Source organism: Macrosteles quadrilineatus, unplaced genomic scaffold (genome assembly GCF_028750875.1).
Source record: "Macrosteles quadrilineatus isolate MER2022 unplaced genomic scaffold, UCM_ALF_1.0 Scaffold_1__1_contigs__length_201487025, whole genome shotgun sequence".
NCBI classification, from domain to species: domain Eukaryota; kingdom Metazoa; phylum Arthropoda; class Insecta; order Hemiptera; family Cicadellidae; genus Macrosteles; species Macrosteles quadrilineatus.
Genome location: NW_026542594.1, coordinates 144,087,912 through 144,103,475, shown reverse-complemented (window position 1 = coordinate 144,103,475; position 15,564 = coordinate 144,087,912). Strand labels below are relative to the sequence as shown.

At 35.6% G+C, this 15,564-nt stretch overlaps 1 protein-coding gene across 1 annotated transcript in view; it reads left to right on the top strand.

Moving 5' to 3' along the window:
• Positions 1-15,564, top strand: part of LOC128986246 (coatomer subunit epsilon) — a 28,409-nt gene continuing 12,845 nt past the window's right edge. The window contains exons 1-2 of the mRNA XM_054406495.1: positions 1-208; positions 14,876-15,039. Of these exons, the coding sequence (XP_054262470.1) occupies positions 101-208; positions 14,876-15,039 (272 nt within the window). The 5' untranslated portion in view covers positions 1-100. The remainder of the gene's footprint in view (positions 209-14,875; positions 15,040-15,564) is intronic.

Genomic DNA, 15,564 nt, shown 5'->3' with positions numbered 1-15,564 from the left:
AAACTCGTCTCAAACATTGGAATTTTGGATTGGAAACAACTCGTCGTCTTACAGGTTAGGTCAGCGTCCAAGTGTTATAATTTGATTGACCAAATCTATAATGGCAAATTCTCGTCAGCAACCTGCTATTGACGAGTTATTTGATATAAAAAACAGTTTTTATACTGGGGCATTTCAACAAACGATCAATGAAGCACAGAAAATTAAGGTAAGGTGTTCTCTTTTCACCCATGGGTTGAGATAGGCTATCCCAAATAATTAATAGTCCTTGCTTTATCTTTTTAATGTAATTTTAGTATTATTTCGATGTATAATCCTGTTGGTGATATGAGAGTTTAGATAACTTGGGTAAGTAAGCCGGTCTCTTCTTTAACTCAAATGAAGCATCTGATATTGTTCAGTGCACACATCACTTTCTTCAAGCAGAAATTCCTAAAAAACTAAAAATTGCCAGATTTACCCTAAATATAAAAAAGGTGACACACACGTCCCTGGAAACTACAGGCCTATAAGTAATATACCAACAATATCTAAACTGCTGGAATGTATTGTCCACAATCAATTAGTCCACCACCTTGAAACCTACAACTTAATTGCAGAACAACAGCATGGGTTCAGGAAAGGTAGAAAGCACCAACACCGCTATAAGTCAACTTTGTCATGAAATTACAAAAATATGGGAAGACAAAAAATCTGCCTCAGGCATATTTCTTGATATGCAAAAGGCCTTCGACACTATAAATTGGGAAATATTAATTCAAAAAATGACCTACTTTAATATAAAGGACAAAGCATTCGACTGGATTAAACACTACCTAACTGACAGATTTCAATTTGTTGTAGTCGAACAAACGAAAAACAATGCAATTATAAAGACAAGTTCCTCCTTAAAACAGTCCACGAAAGGAGTTCCCCAAGGCTCAATACTTGGGCCTCTTCTCTTCCTACTATACATAAACAGTTTCCCAGAACAACTTGAAAATCAACAAAGGTGCATACAATTTGCAGATGACACAACAATCTTAATCCCCCACATAAATCCTCTCAACAAAAACACAATAAGTAAATTCAACCCTGGAAAACGCAACATCAATCTGTCAATCAATAGACCTCAAGATCAACAAAAATAAAACAACACACATAAACTTCACTCCATCAAACAAAATTAGACAGGAAAACGACAATAACTGGAAAGATCTGGAAGTACCAACAGCTAACTCCACAAAATTTCTTGGAATCATTCTAGACAATCACCTGAATTGGCAAGAACATATCGAATTTCTATGTAAAAAGTTAAATTCCTCACTACATGTCATAAGAAGAATAAGAACACTGACAAATGAAGAAACTGCTTTCATAGCTTATCACTCAATCTTTGCATCACACATCAGATACGGAATCACCGCATGGGGAGCAGCATCAGCAGCCAACATCAACAAAATTCTTGTTTTACAGAAAGAGGCTTTAAGATCAATAGGCTACTGAGAATAGAGAACCCCCAGGAACACTGCAAGCCACATTTTCAAAAACACCATATCCTCACCATAATCTCAACCTACATCCTCGAAACAGTTATTTTAGCAAAAAACTCCTCACCACTTCTCCGCCAAAATCAACATACCCACTTCACCAGACATAGATCCGACATTGACCTACCGCAACACGGCCTTAAAAAATCCAGTAACACTCCACTACATACAGGGTCACGTTTCTTCAACCTACTTCCAGACCACCTCAAATCCTTAAACAACAACAAAAAATTTGCCAATAAACTAAAACAGTACCTACTTGACAGACCATATTACACCATTACTGAATTCATCGAAGAACACACCTTTCAACATCTAAGAGCTCAAATTGCCTAACACACAATTACACAAAACAACTATAACACTCTACAGATAAGGAGTGAAGAAATTTGAAGAGATGATGAAGATGACGACTCCCCTTTCCTTGGATAGTGGCGAGGACTTCGGATGATAAATGGTTAAAGTGCTGACCAAGGCTTTCAACTTGATATGATGGAGTGAAATAAGGATTATTTATATCGATTATTTCATTTGATATATCGATTATTTCATTCGATATATCAAGTTTGGTTAATTAGGTTAACCTAACCTAACTAACCGAATGAAATAATAGATATGTTGAATAATCTATATATCAATTTTGTCATTCGAATGAGTGTCTAGGGCTACTATTAGGGTGTACAGTACTAAAGTAAAGCCACTATTAGAGTATTAGACTCACTTTTAACCTGAAAATAACAATGCCAAAATGTTCGGAGGTCACTAATATTACCTTTAATTAATTACCTTTAATTACCTCCTCCTTGACCGAGACCAGCAAAGCCGGATAGGTTGCGTCAATTTTCTTTTTTTTCTATTTACACTATATACATAAAAACTTCCATAGATTGAAGTATGAACTGTATTTAAAAGTACTTTGGCGGTGGATGATTTTGCCGCAGGCTTATTGACTTAAGAGTTTTTCATTAAAAAAGTCTTGTAGGCTGTAGTATGGTTTCTCCCTCAACAAGTTTTTCAGGGCTGTACGAAAGGCCGTTTCCCCTTGGTTCTTGATTGACGTAGGCAGGTGGTTGTAAATCTTCAGGGCAAGCGTTGGGAAAGAGTTTTTGGTTTTAGACAGCCGGCAGAACGGTATGTCCAGGTCGGAGCGATGTCTTGTACCATGGCTATGAACAGTATTTCTTGTAGGGAATTTATGTAGGTTTGCCTTCACATGGTCGGCTGACAAAAAAATGTAATGACTGACAATAGTTAAAATACCGGTGCTGACAAACAGAGGTTTGCAATGGTCATTTCTTTTACTAGAAGTTAAAATACGTACTGCTTTCTTCTGCAATTTGAGAATTTCAAGACATGATGGTGCATGGCCCCAGAGAAGGAGACCATAGCTTAAAATACTATGGAACAGACTATGGTACACTATAATCAAATAAGGTTTACTGACAAGCCTAGTCAACTTCCGAAGTAGATGAACCACCCTGGACAGTCTTTTTCCAACTGATTGGATGTGTTTATCCCAATCAAGTTTTGGATCAATTGCAAAACCAAGAAGATTTACGTTTGGTACATCTTGTACGTGGTGACTGAGAGTACAAGTAAGTCTCTGCGTCTTGTCTTCATTCAATTTTAATTTGTTGGACGCAAACCAGTGTTTCGCTTCTTCAAATTGGATGTCAGCTGTCTCAAGTGCAAGAGTAGGATTTTCACCAGACGAGAAGATGGTAGTGTCATCCGCAAATCTAAGGGCCATACCATTTAATTCGAGGTCATTTATGGCGACAAGGAACAGTACAGGCCCCATAATCGAGCCTTGGGGAACTCCATGGGCTACAGTCATGGCCTGGGATTTTCTACAGTCATGGCCTGGGATTTTGCACCACTCAAAGAGACCACTTGCCTTCTATTACCAAGATAGGATTTGAATGTGTGTAGGGCGACACCACCCACACCATAACGTTCGAGTTTGTCAATTTATTAACTAAGATAGTTTGAAGTTTGGGTTTATTCTATTAACATTCTTGTCTGCCTGTGGTCAACTAAAACTGAAACTGAAATAAAAAATGAAAATACGAAAACTGAAGAGGAGAAGAGAAGAGGATAAAAATAAGTTAGGCCTAATGCAAAGGTATTCAAAGTAGGCCTACATGTTTTACATAGGTACATCTAAAACACAACTGAGCACTGAATTTTTCATATCTTATTTAGGCATGTGTGGAAGGCAAGTTGGGCTTTATGCGGATTCGTGGCTGTATTAAGTGTTTTGATGATAGGTTGGATTAGGAAGGTAAAGTGTAGGTTATAGTGAACAGAGTTGATCATTTATGTTACACACAGGCTGTTTTTGTGCTATTGAAATAGTGGGTTAAACACAAAAAAATAACAATTTAAAAAATGCTTGCTATAGCTGGGCCCCTTGGATGTCCAATTTATACAAGATAAAATGGTACTTTATGATAGGTTAACTAAGTTATATGTCTAGATAAACTTACTGGAAATCCATAGGTTCGTAACATTATAGTACTAACTGTATGACAACTACGCCGCAGTATATTGCTTGCGAAGTATCCTACAATGGTCAAGATCATACACAAGTCACAAAGTAGGCCTATTCATTTCCGCCCGCGCCAAATCGCCAAAAAAAAGTACCGACCCCCCTACTTTTTTTAATTAGTTAAAAGTAATAAGTATGTACCCACAGACGGTATTTTAAGACAAAACAAAGACAATAATTCATGGCTCTGCAAAATCTAGGAAACAAGAGTGATTAAAAAACGAGCAATAATTTTAAGGTTAATGGTTGCGCTGTAGGCCTACTTCACATTATAAAATTATTCCATTTAATAATCATTACAATAATAGTAATAAAAAAGTTGGTAGTTTGGCAAAATTGCTGCTTTCATTAAAAGTTGAATGGCGATTTTAAAATTCTTTTACTAAACTTTGGATAAAGAAATGGTCTAAAACTGCCATTTTGGATACTTAAATTACAAACATTTTATGTATTCCAATTTATGGATCGGCGGTTGATGCATGGAGGGGATAGTGATGTGTTGGGCTGTTGCTAATCCGGGATATTTATTGAAATCATACCATAAAATAACGTCACAGTCGCCTGATTGCAGTCAGGCCGCAAAACATATTGCCAAACCTTTTATAACACAAACATAATAATTATGGTAAACATGACAACATGGTAAGTTATCTTATACTATTATACTAATATTATAAACTAGGTGAAACCCGTCGAAATCGACGGTTAGTTTCAAGGCTTGCGCTAATTCATCTAGCTGCGATAAATTGAGTGAAATTATACATATTTTGAGCATTTAGGATTGTTTAAAGATTAATAAGTGTAAAAATAATAATGATATTAATTGCGTTAGTTACCAAATATGGCTGATCATTCAATGAATAAAATATTTCCCATCCTGTACGTCATCGGAGTTGTTAGTATGCTATCTGATATCTCTTCTTATGGAAGAAGTAATATTGATGTTTACATGCATTGTTAATCAACGTATCTTATAAAGGATGATGCGATCTAGTTTAAAAGGAATATGACCTTTCTGTCATGACAGTAGCTGCTTAAATAGTATTTACTCATTGGGCCATTTTTACAGCCAAAATGTCGCGTTATTTTCAATAATGTTACCAACCCAGTGGGCCACGGTCCGTAATATAGGCCACTGCAAATAATTTGTCAAGATAGGTACCATTTTAGGCAAGGTTTCTGTGTTTGGATGTGATTAGACACGATAAGAGCACAATAAAACTCTCCTGCAGTTGAATTTTCTGATGTAGAAATATAAGCCGAATTCAAAATGTCACAATGCGAGTTTGAGCATTTTTTAACTATATAAGGGTAAGTTACATAGATTTTTTAGGCTGCTGCTCAGTGCGCTTTTTAAGAATATATATTTTAGAGATAAATTAAATGGGTTTTTTGTTGAGTAGCGCTAGTAAACATGCACAACCCTTTTTGTTAGTCTAATAAAATTCAAAGGCTCTCTAAGAATTCAAGTTCTTATTTGTATACATTATATATATTATTATATATTATGTTTCCACTAAGCTGAATGAATACATCGAAGTAACCTCTCTGAAAAGTCTGCAATATATTGCAGTTTTCCAGCTTAATGACTTTCTAAATCATGCACATATTTCTACATAAATATTGTAAAATGTTTTATCCAGTTGCTGTAAACCACTATTAATTTAACAAAATATGGACACGGCTCAAATGGGCACCGTGCCCTTCTGCACTTGTATTATTTTGTATTGTATTACACAATCAAAGATTTTTCCAATGATTGAAAGCATGTATGACAATAATCTCATGAACCTACAACATCTTTCTAGAATGATAAAATATAGGGAAAAGGTGTGAAAAAGGCAGACACCAACCCGTAAAATAGATATAAGATAGTTCAATAAGAAATAATTGTAAGAGTTACTGTGATAAAGGGATTTCCACTGATTTCGTAATGGAACTTTATATTGCAACACATGACATGATACAGAAGAAAATAAATTTTAAAATCAGAAAATAACATTGCAAATACTTCTTTTGGACAATTCAGTAACTCCCAATAAATGTGTGTTGTTTAAAATACAATTTTAAAATTAACAGCTGTTTTATTAAAAAGTATTATCCACATGACCAAAATGTAAACAAATCAGTGGAGGGATCCTTAAAGGCTTCTGGGGCAGAGCCCTAAGCGAATTTACTTCGTTTTTCTTTTGATAACTCATCTACAGACCAAGACCTTTCTTTGGACACCTCTACCAAGTTTCTACGCCCAGCCGTTCTCTCAAATTAGTGGAGACAAAGTTTCCAATTAAATATTTAGATTCCCCCATGTTAATCTTATGGGAGAAACCCCAACTTTGATGGAAGATCCTGCCCAAACTAATAAAGATATCAAAAAACGAAAAACACTTTGCAAAACTACGGATCAGGGCCATTATTTTGACACGTTAATCATCAAAATCGGTCCAAAAATGAGGGAGGAGTTCTGTTCACAAAAATCGGCTTAGCGTATTATATATATAGATGTGAAAGTTTGTGTGTTTGTTTGTTTGTGTGTTTGAAGTTCAATCACGCATAAACCCCTGGACGGATTGGGCTGAAATTTGGCATGGTGATAGCTTACATTCCCGATTAACATATAGGCATTATCTCAAAAATCCTTTCGGACTCCGCCCCAGTGGCTCTGTAATTCCCCATGTTAACCTTATGAGTATTCATATTTAAAGGGAATTAAAGAATTTAGTCAGCTGTTTCAACTAAAAAAGTTGGTTCTATGATATGGAAAAGCATTAAAAAGTTATAAGATTTACCAACAGGGTGCAGCACTATATTTTTTTGCATTTATGAAAACAGCTAATTTGAACTAAGCAGCAACAAAAAACTGTGATTCACAATGAGAACTGTCAAAGTAGGATTGTTTACAGTTATGTTTATGTTTTTCATTTCATGAATAATTTGTGATATTTTGCGAATTGTTGATAATTTATTTTTCTCTATTGTTTAGGCGAAGGGGTAGAACATTATGGCTATGATAGATGTGTAGTACTATAGAATACTGTAAATTTAAAAAAGCAAATTTTATCAAACTGTGTCCTCCCTTATTGCAAACGCAAAGCTTGAGTATAACTGCAATAAGCATTTTATACTTATATTCCAACCCCGAAAGAAGAACGAGTACTCTGCTAGTTCTATATAGACTACAATTTCAATCCTGTAGAGAGCAACATCCAAAACTTAAATCTATATATAAATAAAATTAGGGTTTTGTCTGTACATTGCTCAGAATCATAAACTTTTAGGTTATTTTTACGTTTTATACATTAAAGAAACCGAAACAAGTCTCATCTAAATTTCTGTCCGTCTGTCTTCCTGTCTGTCACGGCCCAAGAGCCATTTTACGCGGCCTTCTGAAAAACGAGAGTACCTATCAAGTTTCGAATCATTTTAATGTATTCACTGAATTGGCAAGATTGTCTTTAGCCATTAAAATATGGCGTCACTACTTTGTAAATAAAATGACGGACGTTTAAAAACCCATTTTTATGCGATTTTTTTTTAAGTTTTCTCCCAATGTTTATCACATATTCATCTATGAAATAACGAACAGCTGTTCGAATCAAGATTATTTCTTCTAGCTGTCACTGATATGTTTACATTTAATGTTGTTTACAAATACCGCAACCAATTCCGATCACGCTTTGAAAGCAAATCCAAACCAAAAGTAAGATTAAAAACGTGTTTCCTTACATAACGGATTTAATTAATCGCAATTGCAATAATTTGTAGGGTACCCGTAAATGAAAATAGAGATTCTTTGTGTATTGAATTGTTCTTGAGTTTCGATAACTGGGAAAATACCTTGACTCAGTGTTGTATATGACTGGGAAACTTACATTTTTTAAATGAGTGTTTTCAGTCGAGACTCGGCACACGACCGACGCGCGTCTACATGTCCATAGTAAAAATAAAAGTAGGCCTACCGTGTATTTATGTTTTATTCGTCATGTGTCCCTAAGTGTACAGTTCGTGTATGTGTTTCAAAAACTCTAAGACACACCTAATGGGGAAGCTCAAGACCTTATATTAGGACTGATGATGGCGATTTAATTTCGCCGAAATGCATCTCCTTTAATAGGATACATTAGGATCGACCGGTGGACACAGGTAATTTAACCTTTTATTGATTGTCATACCGATCCGGAACAACATACAACATAAAATGAAGTTATGTATAATAGTTTGGCCAGCATATCTGAAAATATGCAAACCAACTGCTGTTCTTTATATAAGGTTTCATCTGAATACTATAAGATCCCCGTGCGTAGAACGGGTACACAGCTAGTGGTTACCCCAACAGCACAATGGGCTTGCTGGGAACTTGTTCCAAGTCCATTGGCCCAAGTTCCCAAGCCTGGTTTAGACTCAGGGACCAAAGTCTGTAGGCTTGGTTTTGACTTGTTTTAGAGACCGAAGTTGGCAGTTGTTCAACTTGTTATGGGTTTGGCTCCCCAAGTCCAACCCAAGTCCCAACCCCAAACCTACAGTGAACTCATGGGCACAAACCCACTCTAAGCTTGGAATGATGGATACAAAACGGGTCTAGAAGATTAAGCAGGCTCATTTTGGACTTGTTCGGGACTTGCGGACCCAAGCCCAAATTTAGTAGGCTCATATTGGACTTGGCTTAGACTCATATTTGAATTGGTTTTAGCACATGTTGGACTTGGGCAAACAAGCTCGCACTGATAAATTAAACAGGCTCATTATGGACTTGTTCGGGACTTGGGGACCCAAGCCCAATTTTAGTAGGCTCATATTGGACTTGGCTTAGACTCATATTGGAATTGGTTTTAGCACATGTTGGACTTGGACAAACAAGCTCACACCTTTAGACTCACTCAGAACTTGGTACGAAGTTTTATATACTTCAATTACTGTCATGATCAGAGATAATAATAATAATAATAATAGGCTATAGTAATAGTAATATAATTTATACCTATTTAACATATAAGCAGTTTCACACCATTCATATGCTAACTTAGCTCACCCTTTTCTTAAACATAAAAAATAATTAATTTTTTTCCAAGAAAGATTTACAGATAATAAAATGAAGCCTATTTATAAGTCTTAAGTGATCTTAAAAAAGTATTGGTTATAATTTATCTGTTAGGTTAAGAAATACAAGACATTCACATTTCAAGACAATTTATTAATATAATAAATACAATGCCCACTATCTTCCACTTCACCTTCAACTTCTTTTATGAATCCATCAACTCCACCGCATGCTTCAGAAGATCTATAAAAAAATACAATTGCATTAGAATGATTTGGTTTATTAAAATTCATTATTTAAATAATTTTTGTTTGTTATTAGAATTATTTGATTATTTGGCATTTGTTGGTGTTGCAAACACAGGGTGTTAACTTACTCTCGTTTTTAAAATTGTTATCAAACTTTTATTTCTTACTAGACACAAAATTTGAGTAATTTTCGCAAAGTTTTTAGCTATTTCTTAGCTATAATGATTACAGCATGTTATAAAGGAACTTACACTTATCAACAAGGCTACTGAATACACACAACGTAAAATACTGGTTTGGCTTGTTTTAATCTGTAGACTAGGTTAAGGTTAAACAAAAATTTTGACACTGTTCTGTTGTAGAATTCAGCAGTAGATTAGTGTACTGTCCGCGAGAGTAAAGAAGTCCCCTGAGCTCTGGCCTATTCGTAGTTTGAAGGCGTTACGCTTGAACGTTTCGCGCGACAATTAGAGCCGTCTTCACTCTTCACACGGTTTGACGCGTTCATATAAGGTAACACACCATCGATGTCTACACTTAGCCAACATTTCTGGAACGTTAAATTGTTGTCCATCCAATTTTTGTCCAGAAAGAAAATTTTCCTATTTTGTTCCCTTAAATTCCTCATCACTTGCAAATACTTAAACTCTCAATTAATAATGTCAGGCCTTTCAATCAAACATTTTCTTTTGGAATCACATTTCTTCCACTTTAACCCCATATCTTTGAAAAGACGCCGAAGTGCCAATTCAACCCATTTAAAATTAATCCTTTCCCTCAAAACAGGTAATAGTTTTTTTTCCTACACTACTGTGAAATGACCTGTTTTCGTTCCATGTTTATCACCTGCGAAAATCCATCATTACATTATTTACTATGGCAAAAAAATGTTTACTATCTATTTTAGATTTTGCCGACGTAAACAAACAAATATTTGGTATTACCTTATCAAATGTTTCAATTTTCCGAAAAGTAACGTTCAAAACACAAGTGAAAGTTGGTCTATACATATTCTCGACCATTTAAAGTGCTCGATAAATCTCGCACTTCAAACATGGTCTCAAATATGTAATGACTCACTTTCTACTCTTGTTATGAAATATACTACCTATTACATGTATGTACATTTTTTTGGTCGTGTAAAAATCGCGTATTACATCTACGATTACACGTCTATCAAAACTATCTATTTGTCCTTTATGGTGGTCAGCCTTCTTGCGTTTTTTTTCTGGGTGTACAGAGTTTTTCATCCGGAGTTTGTTTGCCGGTTTTTTCTAATTCGTTTAGTAGTTTTTTCTGAAACTTAGTTCTTCTCTGTCACTTACAATAGTTTGCGGCACGTTCTGATGCCTTTTCTATCGGCACTAATAACTTTTTGTCTTTACATTCATTCTCACGACACTCGATCACCAGTCTAATTAAATCCCTCTCTCCACTATATGTATAGTAGCACCACGTTTTCTTATATCCATAGCTGCAAGGACCGTCCAAAACAAAACAGAACTCAATACGCAAACATACAAGACTGCGCTGAATCAAATGACGTGACCACATGATGATAATCCACTTACTAAAACAAAGATATGAGTAATTATGTTTACGACAGTTGTTTACAGACAGACATCGAGGCGAGGCGCCCAGATGCTTAGCGCCTGCAAATAGTGCGCGATACCCTCCAAACATAGCTGCGTATCGCTCTGGCTCGAGGGACTTCTTTACTCTCGCGGACAGTATAGTGAGTGACGTTGTCGATTCAGTGAAGCGCTGAGTATGACAAAGAATAAAGCATAAAAGTTTTAGGCTATAAACAAAATTCTACGAGTTCTTGATGCAATGAAATTAATCGTTTACTTAATTTGGCTTACTTTATCATCATAGACTAACCAACACAAGTATATTTTCGATCTATGCTTAATTTTATAAGAGGAGTGTAAATCTTACCTTTACATGATTCCCTTAGTTCTTCTCCGCTTCGTCTTGGTATCAAAACCATAAACAAAACTTACGACTAGCAACGAAACAAGTAACTCACAACACAACACCAAATTATAAGTGAGAACTGACCAAGAGAACTGACAACTGAGAGTGAGGAAGTCTAAATCCAACAAAAATGGTGGTTCAGCACAAAGAAACAGGTTTTATGAGCGTGTTGTGGGTAGGTGTGGAGGGCAAATTCTTTTGTCATATGGCACTGCTCACTTTAGACTCACATGAACAAGCTTGTCGTGGGTCTGTTTGGGTGTTTAAATTTTGGACTTGGCCAACCAGGTTATATATGTAAATAAAGCAAGTTTAGTTTTGGCTCATTCGCACAAGTTCACTTAACCAAAGCTGTTTTAAATTTGTCGTGGGTTCCAAACTCCAAGTTTGTCATACCAATTCAGAAATATGTAAAAGCCAAGTTTAGTCCAAGCTCACGTGCTGTCTGGGTAAATAAAGACTTAAAACTAATAGATAAAACTAATACATCTGTATTTACACAAAATCAACTGAATCTTCCCAAAATACATCATTGTTACATGACAAAAAATTGAGCTAGGAGGAGTGGGAAGGTTTATTTATACCTAATTCCAGCAGTCCTTAAAATAATCAGCCAATGAAAAAAAAAGATTTAGTCTTGAGCCATTCTTTTAAAGAAAGTCTAAACTTATAGGGATTTTCTAGAGTAATTAAACTTGTTGGTAAGTTATTTAAGATTTTTGGATCAATGTATTGTGGTGATGACTCGAATATTTGTAAATTAGCTACAGGTTCTGACTTCCACGGCTTTTTCGAGATTTGAGCATGAAACTAAGACCTTCACAATCGGTAACCAATTTAAAACTTCTTACTTCCAAGAACTGATGCCATTTCTCTACACAAGATTACACTGTAAGCTTCCTTTTCGTAAGTGCTATAACGCATTTCATTAGGTGTGAATTTCTTTGAATAGTAAGCAATAGGCATTAAATTCCCCTCCTTATTTCTTTGCAATAAAACTCCCGCAACTGCTAGGTCGCTTGCGTCTGTATGCAATTCGAATTCTTTGGAATAATTTATTTTTGTAAAAAATACAGCCAACTTCAAATGCTCTAAAAAGAATGAAATAATTTCAATAAAGTAAACTTTTGTATTAGTCAAGCTCACACATTTTAAGTTGGCGCGGCTCTATGATGATTTTTTATACAAAACTTAAAGAGGATGTCCACATTGCAGGTGACTATCTATAATTGATTAATACTATCTTTTTGCTGGGTCCAAGAGTTTCTGGCAAGTTTTCAAAGGTGTAATCCATAAATATTGTAATTTTTTTAGAATTGGTAATAGTATTAGTTTTTTTGTTTTTATTTGGACAATGCAGTATTTGTTATTGTTCATTCATGGTCGAATAATAGATTGTATTTGATTTGAACCTTACAAATGAAAAACGTCAAAACATACCTCTTATGTAACAGCTCTATAAGTTATCAAATCTCCCTTTTTCTACATTAGTTTCCTTTATTTGGTGTAAATGTTTACTACTTATTAAATATATCTTTAAAAATTTAAAATACAAGACGTGTTTGACGCCTTTTACTGGTGGTTAACCCCTTGCTCTTTCATAGCCTGTTACAACCGAAGAATGCAATTTTAGGCGTGACCGGCTATCATGAACCAAAGAGGTGGGTCCTTGCCGTAAGCCATGTATTGTTCACCTAAATATTGTTCAAGTTCTCTTGAAATTGTTGTTAATTTGATACCAAATTTCACACAATTAGTTTGTATTTGTAATTTACATTAACATATTGCAATTTTTCCCTATTTAAATAATATTAATGGATTTAACGTAACTTACTTATAGTTTTGCTGCTATGGGGAAGGAACAAAATATTTTTTTATCAGATTTTAATAATAGGTCTATAGGATAAAATAAATAAATTTCCCAAATTTAATCAAAATATGTCCATAGACAGATAAAACAAAATTCTTAACTTACTTATTTAGAAGTCATTGCTTGAAATCGTGTTTCCCAGGCGAAGAATCTTAGCGAAGTGGACTGTTGACGTCATAAGATGTTGACCTAAAGCGCCGGCCAAACAATGCTCTGGATCGAGTTCTGCCAGGAACCCTGGTGTCAATCTCCTGGAGAAGTTCTGGACAACTGAGGATGCCAAGTTCATAACCTTGTATAGAAGACACAGGTCTGCAACATCTCTCCGAAGTTTTAATGGATGCAGTCTTAGTATCTGTGCACAGTCATCCACAGGCGCATCTCGATAGGAAAAGCCACCTCTAACACAAACAAGCCGAAGACATATTTTCTGGATGGTGTCCAAGCATTGCCTGTCAATTTCCGTGTAGGGCGACCAGACTGTAGAAGCATATTCAAATTCCAGTCCTTGTCTGACTAATGAGCAGTTCAGAGAAGTCAAATCCCATGGACAACAAATAGCTCGTGTGAAGCATATGATAAATCTTAGCATTTGGTTCTTTACCTTCTAACATGGTCCACATGATCATCAAACCTTAGGTCGTGTGAGAAAAGAAATCCTAGATCTTTGATGGTCGAGGTTCTTGGAACAGTGTCTACTCCCAAAAAATACGAGAGGATGAGAGCCATTTACTGGGATTTATCTTCATAGTATTGCCCTCTACACCATGCCATAACCTTATTCCGTTTCATCTGTAGTTGTGCAGCGTTATTGACTAAAGACACCTCACAAAAAAGCTTCAGGTCATCGTCGAACATGAGGGTACCAACGTACACTTGGTCATAAAGATCATTGATGAATACATTGAAAAAAATATGGTCCCAAATGTGAACCCTGTGGAACCCCAGACTTCCGATGAAAATGCCTTGACACAATGGTGTTACCTAAAGATTATAAATGTACAGTTTTACCTTCAAGATTTTGTTTAGAAACCATCTTCCTTATAGTATAATAATAGTATAACAGTCCATTCACAAAATTTGGTCGGTTTGAGGGAACTTCCCCCACCACTTTTTTTTCCTAATGTAATTTGTGGCTGATTGACGTTTTGGCAAATCTCAGCTGTTGAGGTATAGTCAATAGACAATAATCTTTATTGACATGTTCGTTGAGAACAGTACATGCGTCAGAATGATAACTAAAATATGTGGATTTAATGTGTTGTTGAAGCTGGTTGTCAAGGAATTCTTTTTCTGAGTAGAATGGCCTTTCTTGCAGCCATGTTGTCAATTGGTTCTTGAAACAGTGAGTTTGTGGTTTGTTCATTTCTAAGTTGTTCTGGTAGGTTGTTGAAGTACAGGGCTCCTTTGTAGGATGTACCTATTGTAAAGTATTAAAGTATCATTGTTGTACAGCATTATTGTACTAAAGGTAGGATCAAGTGGAGGAGATGGATGGCTTCCCCTAACACCGCCTAAATTTTGTGAACGGATTATAGCTTCCTTAGATACATGTGCAAATGTTTTTAGTCTAAGTTGGTAGATAGGCCTACTTGTAGGCTACAGTTGTTTTTAGTCTGAGTTAGTTAAACTAACAGTTGTGATGTTTAATTTGTTTAGCCATCGACATCTGAACTACAGATGCAAAGAGATATTTTCCTGTACCGAGCATACATAGCTCAACGAAAATATCGCATTGTTCTCGATGAAATCCATGGGACATCTCCAGCAGAACTTCGTCCATTGAGACTCTTGGCAGATTATCTTGCCAACCCTAACAAGCGGTATGTGTTGTAATCAGCCAGGGAGTCTAAACTATTATGTCATGATCAAATTCACAAACACTTAGCCTAATTCTGAAAAGGTTGTGTAAATAATGACGTTAGTTATAAAAATATTGATTGATACCAGAGAATTAAACTTAAAACCAAAAGAGTCTACATTAACAAATTGCTTAAACACAAATTGTCAATTTGTTTTTCATTTTTTATTATCATTACCGTACTGTTATCAATTGAGATGAGAACACCATCTAGGTGCGTATTTTAACCCTAATATGAGTGAAGGGGGAGTCTAGAATGGTCTAAAATGCCTTGTGTCGCTTTGTTACTGACTAATAAAATCAGCTGTTTCATTACCCACATTCAATTAAAGGACCGCTGGGTCCAGTTTTGACCCATAAAAAAGGTAAGGTGCATACTTTTTGTCAACTGAACATATTGCAGATTTTTTAATTACCAGGCGAGCACTATGACCACTGAGTTACCGCAGCTAGAAGGTATCAAATTGTCTTGCACATTCAGGGTGAC